General features: G+C 39.5%; 1 protein-coding gene across 16 annotated transcripts in view; it reads left to right on the forward strand.

Moving 5' to 3' along the window:
• obscnb (obscurin, cytoskeletal calmodulin and titin-interacting RhoGEF b) overlaps positions 1–20567 on the forward strand; it is a 760766-nt gene that overhangs the window by 200946 nt on the left and 539253 nt on the right. For 14 of the 16 annotated variants that reach the window (XM_059639939.1, XM_059639947.1, XM_059639941.1 and 11 more), the window contains 5 exons: positions 1035–1301; positions 3108–3377; positions 4141–4407; positions 6912–7178; positions 20131–20403. In XM_059639939.1, coding sequence (XP_059495922.1) covers positions 1035–1301; positions 3108–3377; positions 4141–4407; positions 6912–7178; positions 20131–20403 — 1344 coding nt within the window. The remainder of the gene's footprint in view (positions 1–1034; positions 1302–3107; positions 3378–4140; positions 4408–6911; positions 7179–20130; positions 20404–20567) is intronic. The other 2 variants (XM_059639967.1, XM_059639973.1) reach the window with 2 other exon arrangements.

The following is a 20567-nucleotide window of genomic DNA, read 5'->3' on the forward strand; positions in this document are numbered from 1 at the left end:
CTGGCTGAGTGATTCTTCCTCAGAACCACCAGAACTGGGGAAGGGGCACTTGACCAGAAATGATAACTCTGATTTCTCTCCACAGATGCTGCCAGACATGTTGAGCTTTTCTAGTAATTTCTGTTTTCATTTCTGGTTTACAGCATCTACAGTTTTATTGCATTCTGTCTTCTTTTGTGCTATGCATGACTCTGACCGGTGGAGCCTTCTTGATTCTAATTGGCCTCACTTTTTTGAGAATTGTATGATGCCAAACTCAGTCAGTTGTTGCCTTGATGTAAAGTGCAGTCATTCTCACACCTTTTGTTCATGTTTAAACCAAGAATGCAGTGAGGTGAGGAGATGCTCACCTTGATGGAACCCAAATTGACATGAGTGATCAGATTCCAGGCTTCTACGTGCCATTTGAGTCTACTATGAAGGAGACCTTCCATAGTTTTGTGTAGGTTGAGAATGAAGTAATGGGGTTGGTAATTTGCAGGATTGAATCTGTGGTTTTCAATTCACATTTTGACCATTGCGGTTTCATGGTGTCTGGATCAAAGACTCCCAGGCTGTTCCTGCCTAACTATATACCATTGTGTTACTTTTCTTAGTACGTCTTTCATGTTATAAGATGGTAATAAAGCATCTTGGACAATGGTTTTAAGGTATAATTCTGAGAATTAGGCTGTTGACTGGTTTGTGGTAGAACTCTCCCAATTTGGTGTACATCTTCAGATGTAAATGAGGAGAAGTTTGCAATGTCGACTGATTGTCCTGACTTGTAAATATATTGCTGTTCCTTCAGTGTTGCTGGGTCAAAATTTTGGACTCCCTCCCTAGGGCACTGTGGGTCAACCTATAGCTCATGGACTGCAGCTGTTTAAGAAGGCAGCTCACCACCACCTTCTCAAGAGCAACTAGAGACAGGCAGTAAATGCTGGCCAGCCAGCATCCCATGATGAATAAAAAATATTTTGCTTCAACAATCTGCTCAAGAAATGTTGAAAATTAAAGTTACTGTATTTGTCCTTTTTTATGTCATATTGCAGAAAAGCCGATAGTCTTCATGAAATCCTTGGATGATATTGTTGGAGAAGAAAGAGGAATGATCACTTTGGAATGTGAAGTATCGAAGCCCAAAGTGAATCCTATTTGGAAAAAGGATGATGTGATTCTTGGTTCAAGTGACAAATATGAACTACTGCATGCTGGAAAAACACTTTGTCTTATAGTACATGACCTGAATAAAAGTGATGCTGGATTGTATACTTGTGACATAGGCACTGACAGAGCAAGTGCTAAAGTTGCCATCCAAGGTATGCATTGCCATTGGATGTTTATTGCAGCCTGACAAATAGTGAAAAACAAATGTAGATTTTGCATAGTTTTGAGGAAGGGTCACTGGACCCGAAATGTTAACTCTGTTTTCTCCTTCACAGATGTTGCCAGACCTGCTGAGCTTTTCCAGCAACCTTATTTTTGTTCTTGATTTACAGCATCTGCAGTTCTTTTGGTTTTTATTATGATTGGCTAAATGTTTCTATCACACTGAGAACACATGAATTTTCCCTGCTTTTCTTTATCAGTTTTTTAAATCCTTCATCCAAAGAGTTTCTATTTGTAAACGTGCTTGGCAGAGTTCTTGGCCCATTTCAGATTCCCTTGGATTATTAAGCCTGAAATCTTAGAATCATAGCATTATTACAGCATCCAAGAAGGCTATGAAACCATATCCAATGCTAGATCAGGAAAATAGCCACAAAAGTAGATGTAAGTCTAAGTCATATATATTGCGGAGCCAAACATAATTCCAGAATAAGTATTTGTATATTTTTTATGGTTGTCAGGAAAGACAAACACATTCTTTTTGATTGTATGCACAACTTTTTTTTCTCTTCATTTCATCCCTTATGAACACACAGTGCATCTTGTGGTTCTTTTTTCCTTTTGATGTTTTAAAAGAAAATGACTTGTTCTTATCATGACCAACCAATATATCAAAGTGGTTAAAAATTGCACAGGACACCAGAAATCATCCCCATTTTGGGATTTTGACTGAATGGAAATCATTTACAGCAACACAGTACTCCCTCAGTGCTGCACCAGTGTGTCAGGCTTTACTTTCCCATTCAAACTCCAGAGGGATTTGAAGCCAGAACCTTAAGATTCAGAGGCAGGTGTGCTCCCAACAGAGCCACAGCTGACATTATGGCTGAGTAACCTTGCTATGTGATGTAGAATCCAGCATTCTGTGCTGTCATGTGCCTCCCATTGCAAAAATGATCTTCCTAATGTACTTTTAGAGCTCTACATAATGCATCTGCCAGATGACAATGACGCATTTTGCCTAATGACAAATGTGAACATCATTATGTTACCAAACCTGTTGGACTGTATCTTTCAAAGAATAAATCTGTGTTTGCAATGCTTAAGACTTGCATTAGGGTGTTCCCTGTTGCAATCAGGTAGGATAATCAGAATTTGTGCAAAGCCTTGTTAAAGCAGAATGTTTGTGAGCACCACCTATCTGGTAGTATTTGCCAACTGCACATATTCACCTCTGACATTTTTTCAGGCTGCACATGGGTATAAGCATTAAAAAAACGCTGATGTTTAAAAATTTTCCAGATATATTTACTTTTTAAACCTTTTTTTTCCTATTAACTCATATTCTTCTATTCAATTCTTTTCATTTTAAGGTTTTTATTAAAATATTTTGAAAGGTCCCTAAAGGACAACTGTACATGCAGAGGGTGGTGCATGTATGGGATGAGCTGCCAGACGAAGTGGTGGAGGCTGGTACGATTACAATATTTAAAAGGCATCTGGATGGGTATATGAATAGGAGGGGTTTAGAGGGATATGGACCAACTGCTGGCAAATAGGACTTGATTTATCTAGGATATCTGGTCGGTATGGACGAGTTGGACCGAAGGGTCTGTTTCCATGCTGTACATCTCTTTGACTCTGTTAGCTATTTATCACCTTTTTAAAATGTATTTGAGGTTTATTCCTGCATGTGCACATGCTCCCAAATGAAGCCTGCTTAGTGTTCAATGTCTATCGGAACTAACAAGCAAGCATACCTGTGGTTCTCGTTTTAAGTATCTACTTTGTTACAGATTTGAACATTGGAATCACAAAACGACTAAAGAGCCTAGAGATTAGAGAAGGTGAAAATGGATCTTTTGAATGCATACTTTCTCATGAAAGCATTGATGAATATTACTGGACAGTAAATGGACTGTTAGTGGAAGGGAATGAAAGATTTCAGACATTTAATATTGGCCGAAAATACATCCTCAATATTAAAGAGACAGCTCTTTCAGATGCTGGGGAAGTAATTTTCCACGTGCGAAATCTTAGTTCGAAAGCCTCATTGATAGTGAAAGGTATGATCAGTTTAAATCAACATTGATGAGTGCTTAGTGACATATTTGTACACATTTAACAATGTGAAAGTCTTTGAAATGTGACTGATTGTCTTAAGCAGATATCAGTGAGTCAATAAACAGTCGCTCACACAGATGGAAACGCTTATTTATACAAGCTGTATCTATATAAGAGCATTATCACAGCACAAACAATCGCTAAACTATACTATAATATTCCATGGTTCTAGACAGCCAAAGTACTTTTGCAGGTGTAAAAAAAATACAATAGAATTGTTTATTAATTTATTAATAAGATTATTGGGAGGCAGAACTGAATTGTCGATTGCTTAAATAACTTCAAACAAAACATAGTTTCTTTCTTTTAGTTGGAGTTGCAATCATCCTGTTCTTGTGTTGCAGTATTACCTTACCCTGTGTCATCTCAGCGTGTTTGGTGTACTGATCATTTAAATTAAGATTAGTTTTAAAAGTTTGATTACCTCTTGAGTGTCCACATTATCATTTGCTGACTAAACTGTACAGGATCACGAATGGGAAAAGATTATTTTTTTTCATGAACCATCATTCATAGTGCTCGAGAACAAACTGCTAAGATCTGTAAAAAACTGTGCATTTGATTTCCACTGTCCTGCTCTGTGTTGAAGACAGTGTAGTTGATACCTAATTACATTCCATGAAAGCCTTACAGTGCAAGGGTTGAATTGTTTGAAGATGAAAATTTGTGTTTTAAGTAGAAGAATATAACCTTTTTGTGTTTCAGAAAAACCAACCGAAATTACAAAGCAGCTCAAGAACTTGGTGGTGACAGTAGGTGAAGAGATTGTATTGAGCTGTGAAACCTCTAAGCCTGATGCTTCTGTGAAGTGGTTTAAGGATGGCAAAAGGATACGAAAGAGTCATACATATGAAATATCTCAGCAAGGAACTGTAAACAAATTGATAATTCGTCAAATCACTATGAATGACTCGGGAGAGTATACATGTGAAATAGAGACTTCTAAAACCAGAGCTACTATCACTGTAAATGGTAATGACATTACTGTCTCATTGTTCCCTGCACTATTGTCATTAGCGCTATGTGCATATAACATTCTCATATTAATTTATTCCTACGTATGGATAGGACATTGCAAGTAAATATTCAGTGTCATAAGTCATGACCCACTTGTTATGCTTTTGATATCAAGAAGGCTATGTAAGCTAAAATTGTCCATCTTAAATCCCCATTCTTAAAGAGTGAAACAATGCAGTATATAAATCCAACATTGTTCTATAGGGACGATAATTTGAATTTCTGAATAACTAGATAGAGAATGCAGAATTTGAACTGGATTATTAAAATCATCTTAAAACAAATGAGAGAATTCCATATTATTGAACAAATTGGCAGGAATATTGATCCGTTATTAAACAGCTTTGGTTCAAGACAGTGATAGGTGGCTTGTCTACTCACTTAGATAGTTTATGGAAAGCTGAAAGGAGGTAGAGGAAACAATTCATGGAGTGTAAAGATTAGTTTAAGATGCTTTAAACAACCTTGGAATCAGGAACAAAAACAGAAGTTGTTGGAAAAGCTCAGTAAGTCTGGCAGCATCTGTGAAGAGAAGTCAGAGTTAACGTTTCGGGTTCAGTGACCCTTCGTCAGAACTGATGGTCACTAGGAAAATGTCGGTTTAAATGTAGAAGATAGGTTGGGGGGAGCAGGAAAGGAGTAAATGATAGGTGGGGAAAAAAGCCCAAAGAGAAAGAAGGACAATTGGACAGACAAAGGAGTGCATTATGATCTGGCCAGGAGGGTGAATAGCTGTTAATGGAGATCGTTCTTAGCTAACGATAGGTATTGAGTAATGACAGACTATGTGAAAACAAGACCTGGTGTGGGATACACAGCTAGCAGCTGCAATTCTTTTGGCTTTTACTTTGAATTGGGAAGCTGAACTGCAAGCTTGATTTTGTGAACTGTTACTTCAGGTAGGAAGTGAATTTAAAAGAGAATCACGGCCTGCTCCTGTAGTTTCCTAGTATTTTAATTCCCTCCCTGGGAAGTTTGATTATTAAATTTCACCATGTATTGTATACAAATATAGTTATTTGGGTTATTTTGAGTTATCTTGTTATTTCATTGGTAAATTTATTTTGACCATAAGACGATAAGACATAGGAGCAGAAATAAACCATTCAACAATAGATTCATAGAGTTGTACAGCATGGAAACATACCCTTCAGTTCAACTTGTCCAGGCTGACCAGATATCCTAAATTAATCTAGTCCTATTTGCCAGCATTTGGCCCATATCCCTCTAAATGCTTCCTATTTGCATTCCCATTCAGATGCCTTTTAAATGTTGTAATTGTACCAGCCTTCTAATGGCAGCTGTTTCCATATACACGCTAACCTCTGTGTGGAAAAAGTTGCCCTGAGGCCCATTTCACATCTTTCCATTCTCACTTTAAGCCTACGTGCTGTAGTTTTGGACTCCCCTACCCTGGGAAAAAGACCTTGACTATTCACCCTATTCAAGTCCTAATGATTTTATAAACTTCTGTAAGGTCACCCCTCAGCCTGCAAGGCTTGAGGGAAAATAGTCCCAGCCTATTTGGCCACTCCCTTTAGCTCAAACCCTCCAACTCCGGCAACAATCTTGTATATCCTCAATGAATCTTTTCAAGTTTAACAACATGTTTCCTATAGCAGGGAGATCAGAATTGAAAGCAGTATTCCAATAGTGGCCTAGCCAGTGTCCTATATAGCTGCAACGCAATATTTCAACTCCTGTAGTCAGTGCACTGATCAATAAAGGCAGTTGTTCCAAACACCTCCTTCACTACCCTGTCTACATATGACTCCACTTTTCAAGGAACAATGAACCTCTTTGGCAACACTCCCCAGGGCCCTGCCATTGAGCCTGTTTCACCATTAAATGAGATCATGATTAATCTGATAATCCTCAACCTCGTTTGCTTACCTTTTCTCCATAACCCTTTGTTCCCTTACTGAATAAAAATCTGTCTGTTTTGCATATACTTAATGACCCAGCCTCAGAAGCTCTGCCTTGTGAGAGGTGAAATTCCTCCTTGTCTTTGCCCTAACTGTAAGACTACTTATTCTCAGATGGTGCTGTCTGGTCCTAGACTCTCCCACAAGGGGAAATGGCCTGTCCTTCCCTTTCCTATAGGGAGATGATGGTCTAGTAGTATTAGAGCTAGACTATTGCGCTCCTAATGCTGTAGAGATTTGGGTTGAAGTCTGTCCATGGAAATATTCAACTTAAAAAGTAATCTGGAATTTAGAGTCTAATAATGACTGTGAAGCCATTGTCAATTGCTGGGAATTTGAGATGAAAACTAATCCTTACCTAGTCTGACCTGCATGGAACTCCAGAACCACAGTAATATGGTTAACTCCTGACTGCCCCCTAGATAATTAGGGATAGGCAATAAATACTAGGCCACATTCCATGAATAAGTTTTTTTTAAGAAAACCCTGAAAGTCCTCTGAGACCCAAATGTGACTTTTCTATATTCTTTCCAGAGATGGTAAACCGATTTACCAAAGAATTACATGACATAAAAACTGAAGAAAAAGGAACTGCTGTTTTTGAATGTGAAACTGAACAGCCAGCGCGAAAGGTTGTCTGGAGAAAGGGAATGGTAGAAATCAAACCAAACAAGAAATATGAAATGAACCAGGATGGAAATTTATTAAGCCTTAAAATTAATCATCTCGAGAAGATCGACTGTGACCGCTACACTTGTGACATTGTACATCACCAATCAAGAGCTCAGTTGACAGTTACAGGTCTGGATCATTTCTGTTGCATAAATAGTTTTATGTTTGTTGATGTTGCTTATAGTGTAAACTCTTATTTTATAATTTCATTTGTGTAGCAACTATCTATCTTGATCCAGCAATAATATTGTTTATTAACAATACAGGAACTCAGGTCCATGTAGAAAAAAATTCAGTCACGTAGAGGCTTCACAGTGGGATACATTTACTGAATTACATTATTCAGCTTTATTTATTATTTTATGATTCTCTACAATATACTAACATAGAGGTGAGGAAATGATGTATTGCTATTTAATTAATGTTTAAAGATAGGTATTGATTGTCTTTCAGTTTTGTTGGGAGTAAATAGCTGAAATCTGGTATTGAGTGATGTACATCACAATTTTGCCTGGCTAATAGAGATAGTTATACATTTGAGAGTAATATCAATTCTTGGGAATTAATTATTCATGATTTCAATATGGATTCTGTTCAGCTGATTCTCAGTTGTTTTAATGATTTTCTTGAATGACACGAAGATTTCCCAAATGCAGATAAGATTATAATATTACTTTTTAGAAATAGTTGTTCTGTGATTTCTGCTCTTTCCCGAAAGGTTTTCAAAAGGAGCAAAATTAAACTTGATAAGTTTTTTTAAATAATGGATTAATTCTAGAATTATAGCTGCATAATTGATTTTTAATGAGAATTTTAGTTGTATTGTTGGTATTTTATTCATATGTCTAAATACTGGATGAACTGTTTTACTCTTTTGCCTCCAAGTCCAGTTTGCTCTGTAGTGGTGGAACTTCTGAATCAATGGGTTACTTTATTTTAGAGAGTACAGTACTGCTATACAATATAAAAGTTGAATGAGAACTCTGCAGCACTAGGTGTAACAAAGGAAGCATCAATTTTAAGGATTGATATTTGACATTAATCTTAAATGAAATAACCTGTACATAATTCTTAATGCATCATTTTAATATTTATTGACAATTCCTGAATAAATTATAAGTATTTGGATTTGTCAAGTAATCTATTTGTTTACTGTATCTCCCCACATCTTTTTTACATACATCTAATTTTAATTGTCATTTCTTTTGATCTAATCAAGCCTTCCTTGACTTTGTGAAATGGTTGTGTGTGGTGTAAGATAACAAAGACTGTAGTACTAATTCAGAAACTTTGGGTCTGATTTTTATCTCTCGACTTATCTGCTTTTTCTGTGAGTGAGGTAATAACAAGTCTAAAATCATAGATGGAATGTTAGTATTGCTTTTGTTTTTTTTCCGTCCCATTGTTGACAGAAGTCACCAATTGAGGCTCCCACAACATCAACCTCATTACTCCAGGCAAATCAGGAATCTGTGACATATGTAGAATCAAAATAAAATTTTAAAAACCAAAAGAACTGCGGATGCTGTAAATCAGGAACAAAAACAAAGTTGCTGGAAAAGCTCAGCAGGTCTGGCAGCATCTGTGGAGGAGAAAACAGAGTTACCATTTTGGGTCTGAGGAAGGGTCGCTGGACCTGAAATGTTAACTCTGTTTTCTCCTCCACAGATGCTGCCAGACCTGCTGAGCTTTTCCCAGCAACTTTGTTTTTGTTCCCAAAATACAGTTTTGATGGATAAATATGCAGCGTCCTAGAGGCATGGATTAAGATAATATGTTTTATCTTTTCCAGTCTTTGTATGAACTTAAATATCATGAAAGCAAAACATGTTAAGCAGCTAAAATTCTGAAAGATTGTGTGCAGTTCTGGAATCCACATAAAAGGCAAGATGCGATTGTAATAGAGACAGTGCATAGAAGATTTACCAGGATGTTTCCTGGGCTTGAAAGTTTTAGTTATGAAGAGAGATTTGATAGACTGCAGTTATTTTCCTTGGAGCAGAAGAGATTGAAGGGAGTTGTGGTTGAGATGTACAAAGTTATGAATTGGCTAAACATTTCCCCATGAGGCGGTCATCAGTGATTAGGGGGCATTGATTTAAGGTAAGGGGCAGGTTGTTTAGAGGAGATGTAAGGAAAGATGTCTTTAAATCAAAGGGTGGTGGGAATCTGGAACTCTTCTTCCTGTAAGGATGGGAGAGGCAGAAACCCTCAAAACTTCTAAGAACTTTTGAATCAGATGGTGATGGGAATCTGGAACGCAGTGCCTGGGAAGGTAGTGGAGGCTGGAAACCTTACGACCTTTAAAGAATATTTGGATGAGCACTTGAAATACCATAACACTCAATGGTATGGTACAAGTCCAGGAACTTGGGATCAGTGTGCCTTTAATGGTAGGTCAGTCAGTGCAGACTCGATGGGCCAAAAGGCCTTTTCTGCACTCTTCATAGCTCAATGACTCTAAGCTCTTTGATTTTTGATTGACTGGATAGATGTAGAGAGGATTTTTCCATTTGTGGGGCAATCTGGTATGACCGGCAACTGCTACCTCAGCAGACGCAACTTGGGTGAGGTAGGTGAGAAATGGTGCCTGAGGATTGGTGACTTCATCATTGGTTGGGTCCTGCACTGGTGACAGCATCGTGGTGGCAGAGGAGTATCACAGTGACATTGAAGTGGGTCCAGTGGCAAGAGGCACGACTCTGATGTTGGTTGGCCTGGAGCAGGCTGCAATGATTCAGTAACGGAGGGGTATCAGCTCAGCAGTGAAAGATGGTTCCTGAGGATTGGCAACTTGGTTGATTGGCTCTGGTGTAGATGGCAGTGAAGCAATAGAGGAGGGGTGGTGGTGCAAGCAACATTGATAGAAATAAGGGGCTCAGGATTGATGGACTCTTTTCAAACTATACTTTTCTATTGTTTTCCTTGTTCTTAAATTGTTCAAAATGATGCAGAATTACAGCAACGAATGAAAGCTTTTCACTGTCTTTTATTGTATTTTTACTGTAAAATACGCAAGACGATAAAATCATTCATTCATTCAAAATTCATTCAAAAAAGTCATAGTTTTAGGATAACAGGTAGCAGATTTAAATGATGAAGAAATAACTTCTCGCAAAGAGTTATGAAACTATGGAATTCACTATCCCAGAGTGCTTCCTCCAAGTGTTGTTCAACATGGAGGAAGAATGATTCATCAGCTGAGGGAGGACCAGACATGATAATCAGCAGGAGGTTTCCTTGCCTTGATAACACAGTGCTAGCTGGAATATACAAAGTGGATGATAGCATAAAATTACAAAGAGATATAGATAGATTAGGTGAATGGGCAAAACTGTGGCAGATGGAGTTCAATGTAAGCAAGTGGGAGACTATCTATTTTGGGCCGAAAAAGAATACATCAAGTATTTTCTAAATGGTGTGAAGTTAAATACATTGGATGTCCAACAAAACTTGGGAGCTAGAATCACAGAATCCCTACACTGTAGGTAGAAGCCATTCAGTGCTCAGGTCTGCCAGGATTCTCCGAAGAGCACCCTACCAGACCCAAGCCCCTACCTTTTCCTCATAACCCCATTTACCATGCATTTACCATGTCAAATCCACCTAACCTGTGATAATACGGGGCAATTTAGCATATCTGAGAATTAAGGCCAGACCATTAGCAATGTTAGGAAGCACTTCTACACACAAAGGGTGGTAGATGTTTGGAATTCATTTCCGCAAATGATAATGGATGCTAGATCACTGGTTAATTTTATATCTTACATGGATAAATGTTTGTTAAATATGGTATTAAGGAATATGGGCCATAAGGTGTTAGGAGCAAGTTAAGGAGTTAGGCCACAGATCAGTCATGATCTCATTGAATGGTGGAACAGGTCAAGGGGCTGAATGGCCTACTCCTGTTCCTATATTCCCATGTTTCTATAGTTACTATCCAACCAGCATACATTAAGTCGCCCCTTAAGCCCTTTAAAATTTTAGATTAATATGTTTTCCATAAATATGATTTTGATTCGTTCAAAAAGATTGAGGGGATGGCATGATAGCACAATGGTTAGCAACGCTGGCTCACAATGCCAGGGACCTGGATTTGATTCACCCTCAGGCACATTTTCCTTGTATCTGCATGGATATCCTCCGGGTGCTCCGGTTTTCTATCAGAGTCCAAAGAAATTGCCCATAGTGTCCAGGGATGTGCAGGCTAGGTGGATTAGCCATTGGGAATGCAGGGTTACAGGGATAGGGTAAGGGGTATGCGTCTGGGTAGGATGCTTTTCAGAGGGTTAGTATGGACCTGGTGGGCTGAATTGCCTGTTTCCACAATGTATGGACTTTATAGAAAGGAATGCTTTTCTACTCCTGCTTTCAGCTTGAATAGGATCGAAGTGAAGAGGAATATCCCTTTAGGATACTTATAGCCCACTGGCTCTTGATTCCAGTTGTTGTCAGCTTTAGGCATTCTAATTGCCTGCTTGAATGCATGCAAAGAAAGAGGCCAGTCAATAACCATTAGAAAGGATTGATGGCCTTGAATATTTTTTCCTACATTTATTATGCATATATTATGATGGGTGACATTCTTCCTACTTTGATTTGGATGCATGAAGAGGAACAACATCATTACTACTTGGTGACAAAGAGAAGCAACAGGGCCTTTTAAGAGATAAAAGGTGAGGAAGGCTGCTTGAGCCAGGCTTTATTTACTGTGAGGGGCATACATGCTACTTAAGACCCCTGTTATCAAGTGGCAGTTCAACTTCAAACACTGTGTTTCCCTCCCTACCTCCTCCTCTAACCTTTTAAAAAAATGCACACACACTCCACTGTGAGGACCAGAAGCAAAGGGAAAGGGAGATATCCGGGAAGCATCCTGGGAAGGTGAGTGAGGGAAGACCTACCTCTGGTATTTGCAGCAATAAATAAGGTTAAATGTTTAATAAATTTCCTTAAACAGCTTGATTGAGGATAAAAATGTCACTTAGAGGAGTTAAGTTCTGCACTTGTGAGATATGGGAGATCTGTGACACTTCCATTGTCTGGGATGACTACATCTGCAAGAAGTGAATCCGATTGAAGGTCCTCACAGAATGCATGGATAGGTTGGAGCGGCAATCGGATGCACTTAGGAGCATGAGGATGATGGAAAGCGCCATAGATAGCAATTTTAGAGATGTGATGACACTCCAGGTGTAGGCAGAAAGATAAGTGACCAGTAGAAGGGGCAGGCAGCCAGTGTAGAAATCCCGTGTGGTTGTCCCCATCTCTAACAAGTATACCATTTTGGATACTCTTGGTGGGGGTTGGGGGGAATGACCTACCACTGCTGGCTTTGTTCCTAAGAAAGGAAAGACAAAGAGCACTAGAGCAGTATTATAGGGGAGTCTGTCGTTCAGGGGTACAGATAGGCGTTTCTGTGGACGTAAAAGTGACTCCTGGATGGTGTGTTGCTCCTCTGGCGCCAGAGTCCAGGATGTCTCTTAATGAGCAGAAAGCATTCTGAAGGGAGAGGGTGAACTGCCAGAGATTGTGGTACATATCGGTACTAATGGCATTGGACCTCCAAGGTTGTAATCTTGGGATTACTCCCTGTGCCACGTGCCAGTGAGGCTGAAAAAGGAGAATAGTACAGATCAACATGTGGCTAAACAGATGGTGTAGGAGGGAGGATTTCAGATATCTGGACACATTGGGATCTCTTCCAGGCCTGATTGGACCTGTACAAGAAAGACAGATTGCATCTAAACTGGAGGAGCACAAATATTCTGGCTGGGAGATTTGCTAGTGTTACACAGGATTTAAACTAGCTCGGCAGGGCGTTGGGAACCAAAGGTGAATTGACTGAAAAGGAACTAAAGATTAGAGTCAGTATGGCTCAGAGGAAGAGCAGGCAGGGTGTGGTTGTGAAACAAAGTGGGTCTGGTGAACTGGAGGGCATCTGTTTCAATGCGAGATGTATAACAGGTAAGGCAGATGAACTTGGAGCTTGGATTAGTACTAGGAACTATGATGTTGTTGCTATGACAGAGACTTGGTTAAGGGAGGGACAGGATTGGCACTTAACGTTCCAGGGTATAGATGTTTCAGGTGGGATAGAGGGGGATGTAAAAGGGGTGGAGGAGTTGCACTACTTGTTAAGGAAAATATCACAGTGGTACTGCGGGAGGACATCTCGGATGGCTCATATAGCGAGGCAGTATGGGTAGAGCTCAGGAACAGGAAGGGTGCAGTCACATTATTTAGGGTTTACTATAGGCCTCCCAACAGCCAGAGGGAGATAGAAGAGCAGATATGTGGGCAGATTTTGGCAAGATGTAAAAGTAACAGGGTTGTTGTCGTGGGTCATTTTAACTTCCCATATATTGACTGGGACTCACTTTGTGTTTGGTGCTTGGATGGGACAGAGTTTATAAGCTGCATCCAGGAGGGCTTCTTGAATTGGAATATAGATATTCCAACTAGGAAAGGGGCCATACTGGAAAGGGGCATGGACAGAATATACAGTCAGAAACTTTTTCCCGGAGTGGAAGAGTCAGTTACCAGGGGCCATAGGTTTAAGATGCAAGGGGCAAGTTTTTACACAGAGAGTGGTGGGTACCTGGAACTTGCTGCTTGGGGAGGTAGTGCAAGCAGGTACTATAGTGTCTGGGTAGGGTGGGAGCAAGGGTGGAATACAAGGAAAGTTGAAAGAAACTCAAGCAAAGAGTCAGGAGAGCTGAAAAGGATCATGAAAAGTCATTGGCCAAGAGGATTAAGGAAAATCAGGCTTTTTATACATACATAAAGAGTAAGAGGGTAGCTAGGCAGAGGGTTGGCCCACTCAAGGGCTTTTAAAGGGCCTTGACAAATATACGAAGGATGGTTAGGAGATTAAAGTTGTGATGGGCAGCATGTCAGTGCAGGCTTGGAGGGCTGAAGGGCTTGTTCCTATGCTCTAATTTTCTTTGTTCCTTGTGTGAAGTATAATGAATAATTAGGATCCTCATAGGAGCTGCTGCAGCAGACCTCTGCAAATTTCAATGTAGCAGCAAATTACTGCAGATGCTGGAACCTGCACTGAAAATAACAAATACTAGAGATCGCATCCGTGGAGAGAGAGCAAGCTAACGTTTTGAGTCTAGATCTAGATTCAAAACATTAGCTTGCTGTCTGTACATGGAAGCTGCATGACCTGCTGTGATCGCCATCATTTATTGTTCTCTGCTAATTACATATTGCCTCCTGGTGCAGTTGGTCGTTTGTTTGCATCACTGACATCATGACAGCCCTTTCTGTAAATCTTGAAATGTTTCAAGGATACAAGGAAAGTTCATTTCTTTGTTCTAAACTGTGCCAAATAGAGACTACTGTCTTACTCACCGTGGAAAATGGCCATGCAACCATCTGAATTGGTGCAAACAGCATCAACCATCTTTTGCTCTAATACTTGGCTTCTTTTACATGCTGTGTGTATGCAGCCATCAAAAATCATGAAACAGTCTGGAACATTTGTTTAATGAGAGCTCTTAGAGTATCCCCTTCTGACTTGTGAAGAGGAAAGTAAGCATGTGAGAAGAATATTCAGATGCTAGGGAAGAAGGTGGGACATAGCAGAATGTAATGGAGGGAAATATGAACACTTGCAGTCATCCTTGTTGGTTAGGGTTATTAACTCTTTAATACACTCAAATCCAAGTCTTGAGGGCAGATGCAAAGTTGTTCATTATGTTCATTACTTCACAATTATTATGACCCAGAAGGAGGTCATTAGATCAATCGTGTCTGCATCTGCACCTCTCTGCAGGGTTGTTGAATTGACATTTTAGTATTTATCACATCTGATTGTGTGTCTAAGGTTTGATGGAGGGAGGGCTTTCTCTTGCTCTTCACCCCTTCAATCAGGGCAAACATGTATGAAATAACAATTTGGAGACTTGTTTTTGATATTTGCATTTCAGAAAATTTTAGAAATGAATGCCATTATGTGAATGTAACTTCTGTTTTGGAGATGCATTCATGCTTTACACAGTCAAAAAGTGCTTTGAAATAGACAATGATTATATTTCCAAACATAGGGGAAGGGGAAGTGTTGGTTCAGCGAAGCACCTGTCAGTAATATAGATTGAATTAGTGATATTTGAGTGATGTGCAAATTTGAAGATTATAGAACCAAGTACTTTGTATTTGAATTCTGGAACAGTACCAGAGAATGATAAAACTGCCAATGTGACATCTCTATTCAAAATAGGAAGGAGAAGAAAAGCAGGTAACTAGGCCAAGTTAACCAATGTCTATTGTTGGAAAAATGTTGGAATCAGTTATTAACCAAGTAATAGCAGCAAATTTGGAAAATCATAATTTAATGAAGAAGATTCAACATGGCTCCATGAAATAGAAATTATATGATAATAGACATAACAAGGTGTAGAGCTGGATGAACACAGCAGGCCACGCAACAGCAGAGGAGCAGAAAGGCTGATGTTTCGGGCCTAGACCCTTCTTCAAAAATGGGGGAGGAGAACAGGGTTCTGAAATAAATAGGGAGAGAGGGAGAGGCCTGTAGAAGATGGATAGAGGAGAAGATAGGTGGGGAGGAGACAGACAGGTCAGTAATAATTTATTAGAGTTTTGAGGGAGTCTTAACCAGATCCAATACAGGGGAAACAATAGATGTATTTGGACTTACAGAAGGCATTTGATAAAGTACTTCACAAAAGGTTAAGTCATAAGATAAAAGCACATGGATTTGGAGGGAGCATATTTGGATAGGGAATTGGCTAGTGGGCAAGAAGCAGTGGTGGATAAGGGATTCATTTTCAGGTTGGCGACCTCTAACCATTGAGGTTCCACAGGGAAGAGTTCTGGGATTGCAACTGTTTAGAATGTGACACAGTGTGCAGATGGTATGAAATAGGTGGAAAGGTAAATTGTGAGAGAGATACAGATAGTTTACAGAGGGATATTGATAGGTTAGGAAACATAGAACCATAGAAAATAGGTGCAGGAGTAAGCCATTTGGCCTTTCGAGCTTGCACCATCATTCAATATGATCATGGCTGATCAAGCAATCTCACAGAATCCCATTCCCACTTTCCCTGCATACCCCTTGATCCCTTTAGCTGCAAGGGCCATATCCAGCTCCCTCTTGAATATATCAAATGACCTGACCCCAAACATCATCTTTCCTCAAGCTCACAAATCTCTGAGTGAAGAAATTCTCCCTTGTCTGAATGTCTTACTCCTTATTCTTAGGCTATGCACAAAAGTGGGTAAAAAGTTGGTAAATGGAGTACAACCTGGGAAAATGTTAAGTTGTTCAGTTTGGAAAGGAGAACAAAAGGACAGTATTATTTGAATGGTGATAAACCGCAGAAAGTTGCCAGACAAAATGACTTGGACGTATTTAGGATCACAGAGTTTTATAGCACAGAACAAAGCTATTTGACCCATTGTATTTGCACCAGTGTCTGAAAAACCTCCCAGCTAGTCCCATGCTCACTATCTCTGTCCACCTCTAAATTTATCACTTGCAAATATATATCTCGGTCTGTTTTGAAACATTAAGTCAAATCCACTTCTGCTAATCCTCCAGGCAGCATATGGGAAATCCGAACAAATCCTAAAACTCTTGTGATTAAAGATGTTTCTCCTCATCTCAATTCTAGCTTTGTTGCTGACAATCTTGAAATTGATGGCGTACCATCTGGTGGAAACAGAATATCCTTCTTTACCCTGTCAGAATTGTTCATAATTTTGAACAGCTCAATAAGGTCACCTGCTAATGTTTTCTGCTCCAAAGAGAATAAGCCCAATTTCTTGAATCTTTCATTTTATCTAAAATCCCTCATTCCTGCTATCATTCTAGTAAATCTACTTTGTACTCTCTCCAGGGCTTTAACATTCTTCCTTAAATAAGGTGCCCAGAACTGAACATAATACTTCAAATGTAGTCTGACCATTTACTTGCGGAAGTGTAGCAAGATTTCCTTGCTTTTATACTCTGTCTCTGTTTACAGAATCCTATAAACCTTTTTAGGAATGGTTTCAACTTGCCTGGCTACCTTCAGAAAATTATGCACATAAACCCTAAGATCGCTCTGCTCCGATACTCCCTTTAAAGTTGTACTATTGAGCCTGTGTTATGTTTCCGTGTATTTTCCAGCAAAATGCATTACCCAACAATTCTCTGCAGGTGTCTGCCATTTGGTCAACTTGTCAATGTCCCTCTGAAGTTGCTCAGTGCCATCTTCACAATTCACTATTCTCCCTAGCTTGGTATCATCTATAAATTTGGAGATATTTGCCCCATCTCCAAATCGTTTATGTAAATCAGACAAAGCAAGGGCCCCAACACCAATACCTAGGGATCACCACTTTCAACTTATCAGCAATATGAGAAATGCCCATCTATACTTACCCTCTGTTTCCTATCCTTCAGCCAACTTCTAATCCATGCTGCCAAGGACTCGTCAATCCCAAACAGTTCTAATTTGCTAACCAACCTGCCAGGTGGCAACATATCAAATATACAGTATCCACAGCACTATCCATATCCAGTGTCCATGTCACCTTGCCAAAGAACTCAATTAAATTTGTGTTATGATGTATCCTTGACAAAGGCATGCGGACTGTTGAGTATTAACTTATATTTCCTTAAGTATATAGTTATCTTGTCCCATATAATGACGTCCAAGAGTTTTCTCTTTCTTATTTTCTTATCTATAGTCTAGCTTTGGATACTCTATTTAGTTCGTACTTAGTTTGTATCCTATTCATCTCTCTTCTGAAAGTCTCCCATTTTTCATCCACTGCTTTATCCACCAAGATGCGTTTCCAAATAACCTGCTTAAGTTAAACTTGTTGAACCCTAAAATTTGCCCTTTTCCAGTCTGGAATCTTAATACTTATGCATGAAACACAGACAAATAGCACACAGATGCAGCAGGCAATCAGAAAGGCTAATGGAATGCTGTCCTTATTTCAAGGAAGTTGGAGTATGAGAGTGGGGAAGTCGTTTGAAATAAGATCACATCTAGAGTACTGTGAGCAGCTTTGATCTCCTTACTTCAGGAAGGATGTCATTTCATTGGAAGCTGTTCAGAGAAGGTTTACGAGAATGATCCCTCTTATGGAGACATTGTCTTTTGATCAAAGGTCAAACAGGTTGGGACTGTATTCATTGGCATTTAGAAAAATGAGAGGTAATCTCATTGAAACATGTTGGATTGTTAAGAGGCTTGACAGGGTAAATATTTAGAGAATGTTTTATCTCATGGGAGAGTCTTGGCCAACAGACATAGTCTTAGAATAAAGGGGCACCAATTTTAGACTGAGATGAGGAGGAATTTCTTCTCAGAGGGATGTGAGTTTTTGGATCTCCTTGCCAGCGAGAGTCGAGGAGGCAGAGTCCTTATTTAAGGCTGCGATAGATAGATTCTTGACCAGGGATTGAAAGGTTATGTGGAAAGGGCAAGAAAGTGGATGTGAGAATTGTTGGATCAGCAGTGACCCTCTTGAATGGCAGTGCAGGCTTCAGTGGACAAATAGCCTTCTCCTGTTCCTATTTCTTGTAGTCTTATTTTTTCCTCCCTATGTTTTCTTTTGCAACAGCTGCGGCACTTCCTTCACTATGATATTCAATAGCAGCCTGAACTTCTGTTTGCAGCAAAACACTGGGCATTGATTCATAGCCATTTTGGACTACTTTCCTAGTACGATGGCAAGACACCCTTCTTCTATCTGCTGGATGTAATACAGTTCTCCACTGTGTTGTATCCTCCATTAAAGAACCCTGGGCAATGTCCAATAAAATGGGTTCATCTAGTGGACACAGAACATAGAACAGTATAGCACAGTACAGGCCCTTCGGTCCATGATGTTGTGCTGAATTTTTATCCTTATCCTAAGGTCTATCTAACCTCCACCCCTACCTTATACTATCATCCATATGCCTATCTAATAGCCACTTAAATGCCCCTAATGAGGCCAACTCCACTATCTGCTCCGCAATGCATTCTACGCCCTGACCACTCTCTGAGTAAAGAACCTACCTCTGATGTCTGCCCTGTATCTTCCTCCAGTCACTTTAAAACTAAGCCCCCTCGTAATAGCTACCTCCACCCCAGGAAAAAAGTCTCTGGCTATCTACCCTATCTATAATCTCTGAACATTTTGTACACCTCTATCAAGCCACCTCTCATCCTTCATTGTTCTAAAGAGAAAAGACCTGGCTGTCTCAACCTTTCCTCGTAAGACGTTCCCTCCATTCCAGGCAACTTTTTGGTAAATCTCCTCTGCACCTTTTCCAATGCTTCCACATGCTTCCTGTAATGAGGCGACCAGAACTGGACATGATATTCCAGATGTGGCTGAACCAGGCTTTTGTAGAGCTGGAGCAGGACTTCACGACTCTTGAACTGGATCCCTCTATTAATGAAAGCTAACACACCATACACCTTCTTAACAACTCTATCCACCTGGCAGCTTTCAGGAAACTGTGGACATGAACCCTGAGATCCCTCTGCTCCTCCACACTGCCAAGAATCTTTCTGTTAACTCTGACATTTCCTTTTTTCCAACACAGAGACTGGTTTCAATTCAGTTCCAAAATGAAGATTACACTTATCTATACAAGATCTAAACCAACCACGAGAAATATGAATTGATACAGCCCAAACTTTCCACTCACTGTCGCAGGAATGAGACAACAATGTACAACATGGACTGTGCCAGTTGAAAGGATTTGTGCAGAAATAGTACTGTGACCTTGCTGACCATTTCAAGCCAATTTTGGCTGTGAATTAAATTTCCCTCATTGTCCCACATATAAGTGGTTTTATGTCTTCCAAAGTAACAAATTGCCTGCTGCCACATTAAATTCCAGCTAACTTCACTCATGAGGATAATGTTGTGCTGTATCCTCATGTTGATTGAAAATTGATTTGAAACTCATTTTACTAATAGCATAAAAGAGAGATGTTCAACACATTAGTTTGGGCTGCATATAAGTTTAGGTCTTAAAAAGAAGAGTTATATCTTGCTCCTCCATCTGGTGCCATTTTAAAGGATCGAAGTATGCAATTCATTGTGCTAATTACAGGTCAAAAAATTCAAATAATTGAAGACCTTGAAGATGTTGAAGTCCTTGAAGGTGAATCAGCAACATTTAAGTGCAAAATATCACCAAAGGATTATTACAACATTCAGTGGTTCCTGGATAAAACACCTCTACACAGCAATGATGTGAATGAAATTCAGACACAAGAGGATGGCTATCACATTTTAACAGTTAAAAAACTTTCTGTGAAAGATTCTGGTTATATAACTTTTGAAGCTGGAGATCAGAAAACCTCTGCTGCACTAAATGTGAAAGGTAAACATTTAATTAAAAATTTCTTATAAAAATACCAATGAAAGTTACCTGTAGACGTGCAAAATCCTGTTTTACAGAATATTCCACAATTAATGAATCATGGCCCAAATTTTTTTTACAGTGACAGAGGAAATTATGACATTTAAGTACAACTACAACATTGG

Source organism: Stegostoma tigrinum, chromosome 2 (genome assembly GCF_030684315.1).
Source record: "Stegostoma tigrinum isolate sSteTig4 chromosome 2, sSteTig4.hap1, whole genome shotgun sequence".
Lineage (NCBI taxonomy): Eukaryota > Metazoa > Chordata > Chondrichthyes > Orectolobiformes > Stegostomatidae > Stegostoma > Stegostoma tigrinum.